Here is a 12315-nt window from a genome sequence, read left to right on the forward strand (position 1 = left end):
CTTTCATTACTCCTAGGGTATATACTCGTATTCTTATAATACTACTCATTTACATTTCTATTTACGTTCTCTATTTTATTTACGTTATTTACGTTTCTATTTTATTTACACTGTGTTGTGCACTGTCACTTGAAATAACTTATAAAACTATTTTCCATTGTTCACGTATATTTACATTCATTACTTTCACTTGCTGTTTACACATTATTTACACATTATTTACAATTCCACTTGCACTGTTTTACTCAATAGAAAGATCGTAGTCACTCTTTTATCAATTGTCAGCCCTTTACCTCTTTCCACACGAGGTTTAGTAGGGGGTAAAGGTCACAGGGCCATTTGCATGGGGGTGAAAAAAGGCCTTGAAGTCAGCAAGAAGAAACATACGTACCCTTGCTTCGGAAGAAGAGAGTAAACTGATAACGGAGGGCCAGCATGGAGGCCTGCTTAGGGGTTGTTCAGAGTTACCAATATTGGTTCTTGAAACAGCTAAGTCTAGCACTGATATGATTGGCAGGAAATCTAGACAATACATTATAAATTTGGTAGTTCCAGGTGAATGTAAATATCACTTAGGCTTCTCCCATCCCTCCTTACATGTATATTTATTACGAAAATAGATTAGAGGCCTACTTAGGAGATATATATTCAGAGCTACCAATGTTAGATCTTGAAACAGCTTTGTCTAGCACTGATATGATTGGCAGGAAATCTAGTCAATACATTATCAATTAGGTAGTTCCAGGTGAATGTAAATATCACTTAGGCTTCTCCCTTCCCTCCTTACATGTATATTTATTACGAAAATAGATTATACGGCATATTTCAAGGGGAAAAAAACAGCGAAAATTAGCGAACGAGTGCACGTGAGGTGTTGTCAGGTGATAATTAGCCAATTCCAGGTGTATGGCACTCTCACTTACCTTATTTCTTTCTTGTATATATTATTTGGTATAATAGGACATAGGGCTTATTTCAATGGATGAAATCAGTGAAAAATTCCAGGGAAGATTTACTTAGCATAGCATGGCCAGGCAGGCGAGAGGATAGGGTAATGGAGGGGGGGTAGGGAGGGGAGTCAAGAACGGGGAGAAATGGCTAAATTGTCAACAATGGATAGGAGTACAGATTAGATTAGGAGTGCTGACTAGTGTTGGACATTGGCAGTACTGATAGATGATACAAGCCCCCACTTGGAAGCCCGGGTGAATTCAAAATAACACAGAATCACAAAAGCGACACCCCGCGGTATGATCCCTTGCTCCCAAGCGTCACGAAAGTGACGCCCCGCGGTTAAGGGGTTAATCTGCTAGCCCACATAGCATGAAAATAATCAACATGCTGTTAATTATAAGGAGGATGATAACAGTAATCCCTCTAATATCCAAACATCCCCACTAACCAGACATAATCGTCCCGGGATCCAATATTCCCAAAATGGTCCGCAAACCGCAAAAAAATCGAAAAAAAAAATAAACGAATTTTTTCCCGCCCGTAATTTGAACTTGGTGCGCGGGACAGCTTTGTTGTGGCGCGTCATTTCTCCGATGTCCGCGAGAGTGCCTCTGCATCCTCCCCACTTTCCGCCTGTCTCTCGTCGCAAGTGTACGCTCGTCGTCATGGCTGAACACTTGCTTGCTTTTGTGGTGGTGCCTTACCTGCTGCAGGCATTCCTGTTGCTCTCGTGCCTCTCTTTCATGTGTGTGATGATGGCCCCACCACCTGAGAAGAGGAAGAGGGTGGTGTTGACTCTGGAGAAGATGCGGGAGACATTGGAGAAAGTAGATGCGGGGTGGTCTTCTTCCCACATCCTCCGCGAGTTCAACCTGGCCCGATCTACTTTGTTTGATAATAAGAGATCCCGAGACAAACTCATGCAGTACACGGTTGACTTCTCGTCGAGATTCAAACGCAACGTGGAGAGGAAGGTGATGTTTACTCCCAAGTTTGCTGAAGTTAACCACTCCACGTTGATTTGGTATCGACAGCAAAGTGCTGCTGGTGTGATGGTACGTAGTATGGAGCTGAAGGCTGCTGCTGAGAAGTTCGCCAGGCTTCACGATGCCCTAGACTTCAAGGCATCCGAGGGTTGGCTCTTCGCGTTCAAGTTACTACATGGCCTTACCAACCATAAAGCTCATGGCGAAGCTTTGGACGCTAATGAGGATGGAGTTGACAAGTTTCGGCACAAGGTGAAGGGCTTGATCGACAGGGAGGGCTTAACTCTCGGTCAAGTCAACAACGTTGACGAAACTGGTTTATTCTATCGCTCTTTGCCAACGAACACTCTAGCCGAGGAGATGGAGAAGCGTGTACCTGGCTGCAAGCTCTCCAAGGAACAGATATCTGCTTTGTGTTGTGCCAATGCTAACAGCATGCACCGGCTTAAGCCCGTTATTGTTGGCCGTGCAAAGCAGCCTCGGTGTCTTCATGGGGTGATGGATGTCCTTCCTGTCGTCTGGTACCATTCTTTGAAGTCACGGTTTACAGCCCAGATCTTCAAAGACTGGTTCCACCGCCACTTCATCAAGGAGGTCATACATTACCAGACAGAGACACTGGGAATCCTGCGCAACCAGGTAAAGGCCCTCCTTCTCCTCGACAATGCACCTGCCCACCCATGCGACAAGGACTTGGTGGCTGAGAATGGCCGGATTAGGCTCATGTTTCTGCCACCTAATATGACTGCTCTCATCCAACCAATGGACCAAGGAGTGATCGTGGCAATAAAGCGCCTATACCGCCAGAAGTTCCTGGACGAGGTGATCGTTGTTCGAGGACGAGCACAGGGAGGGACGGGACACGCGAGGCCAGCGGACTTTGGAAAACCTTCGCCGCTACAACATCAAGTCTGCAATCTATAACTGGGCCAGTGCATGGAAGGAAGTCCCTGTCAAGACTCTAGAAAATGGTTGGTCTCGTCTGCTTCTCGGAACAGATGTGGAGTATGATTTCCTAGGTTTGACGTGGATGACTTCCATGCATGTTTACGTACGCATGGCGACGACGACGATGTGGACGATGTGCGCGAGTGGTTGGATGATGACGAGGGCGATCCTGGGTCTCAGACCTTGTCTGATATCGTGATAGTTGCAGGTGTCAGTACCCAGCTTGAAGATTCCGACGAGGACGGCAACGATGATGCGGACTCCTCTCAGCATGACACAACTCCAGCCATCCCCAAGCTGAGCGCACTCCGGGAACACCTAGAGTTCGTTCTCGACTACCTGGAACACCCGGACTGAGACAGGGAGATGGGGCCCTTGGGACTTGTGGAGGAAGTGCGTGCTTTCAGGCAGCGCATCATCAATCATCAGAATCGTCGGTCCTTGCGTCAATCAACAATTGACAGTTTTTTCCGGCCCGTGACCCCTGCTGTGCCCAGCCCTGGCTCCACTCCGTTGCCTTCCCAAGACAGGCCCTCATGCTCCGAGCCACAGCCCAGCACACCAGCCACGGTGGAGTCACCGCTTGACGTGAGTTTGCGTCTGTCTTCAGAGTCGTCTACAGTGGGTACGCCATCACCAAGACCCAGCGACGCACCCCTAGGTCACCTGCCAGTGATACTCTCGGACTCTGACAGTGAATAGACGCCAAGAACTTCTCCACTAGACCACACGGGAATTTACAGTGTTGTGTAGTGAAAAAAACAGTGCATTGTGTTAAGGATTTATAGTTGTGAGTGAAAAGACAATTTTTGAACTAAATTTAACGTAAATAGACGTGTCCTTTTGCTTTAGAAAATGGTTATAAAAGTGGAAAAAGTTAAAGTGCTGAGTGCAACACTTAGTAAGTTACAATGGAGCATAAGTTAGACAAGAGTGCGCACTGTGAAGAGAACGGACTTCTGAGTGCGAATGACTAAGTTCAGTGCAAGACTTCATGAACAGTGTACTGCAAGTGCTTCAGGAAATCCTTCTTACTGTCAGAGTCTGAGAGGAGGCGGTTATTCATCGAGCTGGCCATGGACTTGCTGTAAGTAGGCAGAATGTTTCATACTGTACTCTACTGTATTTTCCATACTATACTTACCTCAAACACCTCATTTCACTCTTTTGTGTCCCTTATTGGTGTGAATATGCTGTGTCTTAGGAGCTATGCATGTGCAGTAGGAAGGTGTTTTTCTGTCTTAGGCTAGGTTAGGGTCCATAACTACCAGTCCAGGAGCCAGGGACTTAGTACCCAGAATGTTGAATATTGTATGAACCTACCTCAAAAAGCTCATTTTATGCTTCTTTTGCATTTATTTCAGTCTTTTATGTGCCTTATTGGTGTGATTTGGGTCTTAAATAGGTGCTATGCATGTCCAGAGGGAGTTATATAGGTGTTTCTCTGAGTTAGGGTCCACAAGTACAAGTCCATAAGCTGGGGCCCAATATCCGGACAGGACCACTATCCGGACCTGCCTATGGCTCTATTACGTCGGATATTGGAGGGATTACTGTACATGTATTTCCACTTGTATATATAATTATTGAAGAATATATGCTAGCTTCAGGAATTTGGTAGTGAAAAGTTAAATTTGGTAATGATAACTGAGGAGTTTGATAATGTGGCCGTTGCGATCTGGCAGCTCTGTTTCCCCCTCACCAACACTCCAACAGTTACTGCTTGACTTCGATCGTGAGTGGATGCTTATCGCAGTGGATGCCACACTTGTTCGTTTTTTGTGAATAAACTGCAATACCTCGCCAGTAGACCATGTGGGAATTTACAGTGTTGTGCAGTGTTAAGAAATTAGAATTTAGAGTGCAAAGGATTAACTGTGGAGTGCAAACTGGCGGCTGAAACTGACGTTGTGCAGTTAAGAACAATGTGCAGTGTTAAACAATTATAACTCACAGTGCAAAGAATTACTGTAAGTGCAGCACAACAATGGATTACTGTACTTGCTTCAAGAGCATTTTCACCACTGCCAAAGCCTTAGAGAAGGCAGCCACAGACATGCTCTAAGTACCCTGGCTGAGATACAGTCACGTCTAATTCCTCATTCTTTGGTTCCTTTTCACTTATTTCATGCTTTATGTCCATTATTGGTGTGAATAGGGTCTTAAATAGGTTTTAATTGGTGCTATCCATGTCGGTAGGGAGTTATTTAGGTGGTTTTCAAAGTTAGGTTGGGTTAGGGACCTTAAGTACCAGTCCAGCAGGCAGGGGCCCACTTTCCGGGTAGGGGCCCACTTTCCGGACGGGATCACTTTCCGGACATGCCTTTGGCTCTGTTACATCGGATAGTGGAGGGATTACTGTATATACAAAATAAAATACCAAAAAAGTGAGTAGAATTTAGCTGACGTGCTAAAGTTATACACTGTCCTTTAAAAAAATATTCGCCCCCAAAAAACTATTCAAGAAGTACAGTAATACTATTTTTTGCTTCAATACGTAGCAGAATAAATTTCCTTTCCAATAATGCATTATTTGTTGTATTTTCTTAATAACGCCACATATATACGCGAGAAAATGGAGCATAAGTGTTCAGCGGGAGGTCAAGAAGTGTACATCCTACCTGTGAGGCACCTCACACCACACTGAGCCGAGCAAACCAAATGAGCACGCACACACCAGCTGTGGCAGGCTTAGCTCCACCCACTTTTGCCCATCACCCAACAAAAATGACGACTCCTTATATATTTCTTTAGAGATTACATCGGATGATGGGCAGAGTCGTCATACTGACATTAGAGGTTGACAAATGAATGACGACACAGTCATCATTGGTATGTCTATGGGTTAACTCACATCCTTCAAAGGGTTTCAACCCTGCACCACATTTCCTTATGGTCTATCTATCTATCTATTGCCAGACGCCTCAATCCCGTTTGGGGTGGCCACAAACAAATCGCCTCCAAGTCGCCCTGTCCCCCGCCATTTCACTACCCTGCTCCCAACTCACACCCCCCTCTCTCATATACCTCTCCACCCCATCCCTCCATCTCATCCTCGGTCTCCCCCTCCCTCTTCCACCGTCCACCTCACTCACATACACTCTCACTCCTTATGGTAAAATTCTAAAATTGGTCATTTTCACACACTCATGTCTCATCAACCATGCCATTTAGAATAACTACCAAAATACTCAACAATCCTTCCTCTTTCCAATGTATATTTCCCCATGGCTGCAATGTTGAATCACTGAGGAGCATGAAGTTATGTCAGAGGTAGCTTTTGCCTGGACAGACAGGCTGTGTTTGGGTGCACATGGTGACTGCAGCCTCAGCTGACTGCCATACCCTGCTCATTCCCATTGCTGTGCTGCTTCCTCATACATTTCCCCAGATATGAGGCATGTTGCACTCACCTTGTACTATGGTGCTTACATGTCTGCCCATTTTCCAGCCATTCAAGGATGACATTGTGCCCAAGGGTGTGCAGGGGGTAACAATCTTATGAAGAAATAATCCCTGAATAAAAATCACAAACTAATATTATTTTTTTAACCTTAGTTCACTATTATCAATTAGTGCACTTACTGCTTACTGTGCAAAGCCCTTATTTGTCTCAAAATCTCTTATTCTTATTTCTTACACTATGAAAATAACATATAAACAGGCACATGAATCTCAATCCATGCCAATTACTGATGAAACCACTTGTACATTAACCCTCTCAAACTCTTTCAACGCAGCCTGTGCCGAACCGCTTCCGAGTACTGCATGACCTCCATGGTATGGCCCAGACCTTACATGCCACACACCCTTCACTCAGCAATGTGTGCAACATTGGAAAATGTTTCCATTCAACTTCCTTCCCTACCCTTATTTTTTTTATAACTGTGTTGTTATGAAATTACAGTACCCTCGTGTCCAACATGCGTTTGTCCAGCATGATTCCAACACGGAGAGCAAAAAATTAGTATGATTTAATACGATTTAAGTACTGTAAAACGGGTGCGTAAGCATAACACTGACGGAGCTCCGAGAAGTGGACGAAATCCGCAGAGTTCACCTCTAGCACGATCACCCCCGGTCCAACACGGTCATACTGGACATTCCCGTGACGCTGACAGCCAATCAAAACTTATGATCAAGTAGCCTCCCCCGCCCGCTATCATGACGAGATCGTGATGTCGCCCAATGAAAAACGCTTCTGTTCTCACGTGATGTTTTGTTTAAATTTCTCCCGCCACAGCGCCACTCAGTCGCATAATTTGCATTGGACGGTGCTTTTTTCTCGCTGCATTTTCTGCCCTTGCTACTGCATTTTACCCTGTTCACGATGCCTAGGAAGCCTTCTAGAACCCCAAGAAGCGGCGGCACCTCCCTCAGGCCACCAAGCTAGAATTCATCGAGAGGTAGAAGAAAGGGGAGAGGAATTTCAAAGGATTTATGAGGGAGGTTGAGGAAGAGTGCAGCCATTACCCGCTAGTGACGCCAGCAGCCATCCTCCAGGGACCCAGTAGGACTATCCACAGTCTCGGATATCATCTTCCATCCCAGCAAGCCCACCAACACTATCCTAAAAGGTTAGTTATCATTCATAGTACAGTACCACTTATAATTACAGTAGTACCAATATATGTATAGGTATATGGTAGGTATTTAGGGTGACTTTTCCTAGGGTTGCTGACATAATTCATTTTTCTCCATAAGCTCTGCTGTTTGTCCGACACGTTTTTGGTCCAACACGTTTTTGGTCCAACACGGGACCCATGCATGACAATATTACCGTGTTGGACGTGAGGGTACTGTACTACATGTTACAAATGAATAAATGATCTTCCTAATGAATGAAATAAGAAAAAGAAAATAAATTACAGTAAAACTTTAATATAACAGACTTCAGTAGACCGGAATTCGCTTTTATCGGAATCGAGGAGCTGCCGGACTAAATTCCTACATATCGGAAAAAGTCTGATAAAGCCAAAAGTCCGGACTACCTGACCACTTCAGCTATGTTCACCACAATAACGTAAATAAAAGACATATTTATCAGTGTACAGTATGGTATTATTATACTGTATATATTATACCATCTGATTAATATAGTGATGTTATGACACAGTCCATTACCAAAATGGTAGTCAAAACAGTTTAAAAACCATTAGTGCGATCCGAACTAATGACTGATGTATCGGAAATAGTTCTAGTTAGCAGGGGGAGGTCCAGATGTCGCTTTTACTGGAATTTTGCATTTTTCGGAATGGCTGGGGCCCCAATTAGTTGTTATAGCAAGGTCTTACAGTACCATATTTTATCATTCACCCCCCTCATTTATTCTATGGTGATTTCTCACAGATATATAAAGATTTTGTCAATGTTTATTGGGAGAAAGTTGTAAAGCATTTATTTGCTATGATTTTTTTTTTTTTTTGGGGGGGGGAACACTTATAACTATTAGAAAGATTTTTATGGCTTCAAGAACAGAAATATCTTATGGTCTTTGAACAAACCTGGCTGCTCTAGTACCAGCTGACTCAACACTGTAAGATGTTTCCAAACAGTTCAATCCCCTGCCTTTATTTGTAACAGTACTGTTATCAAATTAATATATCTTATAAGTGAATAAATGATCTTCCTAATGAAAGAAAAAAAAAAATTTTTGTTCACTTATTCAATGCCAATTTTATAGACACACAAACATTCTGTCAGTGCTTGTGGAATGCTCTACAACTTTCAACAAACATTGACGAAAAATTTATACATTTGTGTATATATATATATATATATATATATATATATATATATATATATATATATCAGCGCTGAATAAACAAGTGAACAATAGAATTTTTTTTTATTTTTTTTTTTTATTAGGAAGATCATTTATTTATAACATGTAGCAATTTCATGATACAGTCTTAAACAGGGACTGGGGAGAATGTTGATTGACGCAACTGAAAATCATGGCAAAGAAATGCCGCAACCTATATGGTTGGACACAACTTGATGTAGTGGTGCTTACTTCTTTAGCCTTTATCTTTTTTTTTTTTTTTTTTTTTTTCCTGTGCTTGCCCTCCTCTCTTCCTATTTCTCCCATCTTTTCTGTCACTTCTTATTGCTTTTCTTTCCTTTACAGGTGGCATTACATTGAGTGACAAGCCAAGTGGTTTCCTGTAAGCCAAGAAACCATTTACAACACTGGGTGGTAACCATATAACCAAACCATACGTGCTCCCTACGTGTCAGCAAGTGGGTTGGTGGAGGGTTAGTGCCCCTCCCCGTAAAACAAATAACTCAAAGTCAATGGCCACCCCTTACGGGATTGTGGCGTCTGGCAATAGATAGATTCATAGACAACCCGAGTCGAAAAAGTACGAGTGGTTGGATTTCACTTGGACACAACCTGCATCGTAAAATTGTGAGAGGTTGGATTTTTTACCGACCCCTTGTGTACGAAAGGGCTAATATATATTGCTTATTTTTCTATAAATAAATATTAATAAATACAATATAAACACATCATAGTTGTAAAATATAAATACACCATTGTCAGTATAAATATACAGTATGCATTTTTTAAAAATCTTATTTCACTATTATTCCTTGGTGCACTTATTGATTACAATGTTAAACACATGTTTTTCTATAAACCTCTCATTCTTCCAACTCAATTAAAATATTGTATAAGCAGTCACTTATTTTCTAACCATGCTAATTATTAAAGAAATCACTTATTCACTTACATGTAAGGCTTATTATTCTAAAAATATTTACAAATCCTATATACACACAACAGTTGTAAAATATATACGTCACTGCCGCACACATTATTTTACCATGTCACTTTCATGAATTTCATCACTGTTGTTCTTTTTCTTCGCATATCACCTGCTACATCAATGTTACACATTCTTCAAGTCACCTGCTACTTGCATGTCACTCGCACACAACATATTTTAGTGTCACTGCTGTAACCTATTTGCAAACAATACTGTACTGGAAGACACTGTTTACAATGTGGGAGTGTAAACCAAGGAAAAAAACACAAACACATCACTTTGCCTATGCAAGGCATTGTAGGAAATGAGGGCAGAGAGGGTTGCAAGGCATCACACGAGGAAGGGTGCCATGTTCTCCAAGTGACGTGTCTCCTGATGATGATAAATTATGGGGGGGAGGGGGGAGCAGCAGCAATGGCAGTAGCTTGGCAGGGATGGAAGTGGTGCACTGATATTGTAGGTGGGTAATGAAGTAAATACAGCAAAATTGTAATTTTCTGCTACAAAAACATATCCATATCTGATGCTGCCTGATATCCACTCAGCATACTTTAATGAGAAGCAAGAAGCCACCTAACACCATATTTCCGTGCATGCTCTTCAAACCATAGAGTTGCAGGTGCTTTGTCAAATCCTGGGAACCAAAGGAGCTAGAAAACCTTAGTCATCACATGATATATCATGACCCATGGGATAAGGGTCAATGAATTAAAACCAAAGGAGCTAGAAAACCTTAGTCATCACATGTTATATCATGGCCCATGGGATAAGGGTCAATGAATTAAACATTGTCAGTTGTGATAACTGTTTGTAGCAAAAACTTTACCACATTCACTGCACTTGAAATTCTTCACTCTTGAATGAGATAATAGGTGTGCAATGAACTACCATACTTTTCTAACTAAACAGTTTACCTAATTCATCACACCTGAAATTCTTTACTCCTGAATAAAATAATAAGCGCTGGGTGGGATAATTTTTCTGATCAGACGGCTTAACACAATCACACTTAATTCTTTTTTCCTGAATGAACTAATAGGTGTTGGGTGAGATGGCATTTCTGACAAGACAATTTGCCACACTCAGTACACTTGAATTAATGTGTTTGGTGAAATCACTTTTCCGACCAAACAGTTTGCCACAATAATCACACTTGAAATTCTTCACTCTGAATGAATTAATAAATGCTTAATTAGAACATTTTTCCGACCAAACCATTTCCCACATTTAGCACATTTGAAATTTTTCTCTCCTGAATGAATTAATAGGTGTTGGATAAAGCCAGATTTGTTGGCAAACTGTTTACCACATTCATCACACTTTAAATTCTTCACTCGTGAATGAACTGATAGGTGTTTCGTTAGATTACCTTTCTCACCAAACAGTTTACCACAGTCATCACACTTGAAATTCTTCACTCCTGAATGCACTAACAGGTGTTGGGTGAGAGTACTTTTCTGACTAAACAGTTTACCACATTCATCACACTTGAAATTCTTCACTCCTGAATGAACTAATAGGTGCTGGGTGAGATGACTTTTCTGACTAAACAGTTTGCCACATTCATAGCACTTGAAATCCTTCACTCCTGAATGAACTAACAGGTGTGTGGTGAGATTATTTTTCCTGTTAAACAGTTTACCACATTCATCACACTTGAAATTCTTCACTCCTGAATGAACTAATAGGTGTGTGGTGAGATAATTTTTCCTACTAAAAAGTTTACCACATTCCTCACATTTAAAATTCTTCACCTCTGAATGAACTAATAGGTGTTGGGTGAGATGACTTTTCTGACGAAACAGTTTACTACACACATTGCACTTGAAATTCTTCACTCCTGAATGAACTGCATGTCGGATAAGCTTGTTCTTAGAAGCAAATGCTTTACCACATTTTAAATATTTTAACTTCTTAACTTCAGGTGTAAGGGATACTGTGTCCTGGACAATCTCATTCTCACTGGGGAACACTTCTTCACCCACCTCACACTCAAACTTTACTTCTGGTTCTTCCTTTACCACCTCCATTATTTTATCACTCACCTCACACTCTAACTTTACATCTGGTTCTTTCTTTACCACCTCCATTCCTTTATCACCCACCTCACACTCTAACTTTACATCTGGTTCTTCCTTTACCACCTCCATTACTTTATCACCCACCTCACACTCTAACTTTACATCTGGTTCTTCCACTCCCAGCTCCATTGTTTTATCAATCACCTCACACCCTAACTTCACATCTGGTTCTTCCTTAACCATCTCCATTATATCATCCTTCCACCTCTCAATTTCCACCATACTTCAGCTAATCTACTTCAGTGTTAGTCTTAAGGTCCAACACCAATATGGCACCTTACCTATACTGTACTGTATTAATGCTTGGTCATAAGATGCTCCCATTACAAAGAACAAAAACTGTTAAATATTCATCACTATTACTGGATAATAGTTGTAATTACATAAAAATGACAAAATTTCAACAGTCTATTATTTCTTTACAATACTGCTGACATACTTTATTAATAAGACATGCGGATGCTTCTGTACTGTAAGTTTAAATATACAGGGCATCAATGCTGAGTCAAACTGTCAATTTAGACAAAAGTTACCACCCTCTTCCTTCTTTCATTTGCTGTTATCTATTGTCTG

The 12315-nt window shown here is 41.6% G+C and overlaps 1 protein-coding gene across 1 annotated transcript; it reads right to left on the bottom strand.

Annotated features, from left to right (window-relative positions):
• Positions 1 to 10824: 10824 nt before the first annotated feature.
• Positions 10825 to 11691, bottom strand: LOC145412495 (uncharacterized). Its single transcript, XM_080282386.1, has one exon. It carries the CDS (start codon positions 11689 to 11691, stop codon positions 10825 to 10827), a length of 867 nt encoding a protein of 288 aa, XP_080138512.1.
• Between the last annotated feature and the right edge of the window lie 624 nt (positions 11692 to 12315).

The sequence above is a fragment of the Coenobita brevimanus genome, chromosome 12 (assembly GCF_032717465.1).
Source record: "Coenobita brevimanus isolate Jiangsu-jjx chromosome 12, ASM3271746v2, whole genome shotgun sequence".
NCBI lineage: Eukaryota > Metazoa > Arthropoda > Malacostraca > Decapoda > Coenobitidae > Coenobita > Coenobita brevimanus.

Coding starts and splice junctions, on each gene's coding strand:
- LOC145412495 (XM_080282386.1), bottom strand. CDS start 11,691: ATGGAGGTGGTAAAGGAAGAACCAGAAGTAAAGTTTGAGTGTGAGGTG.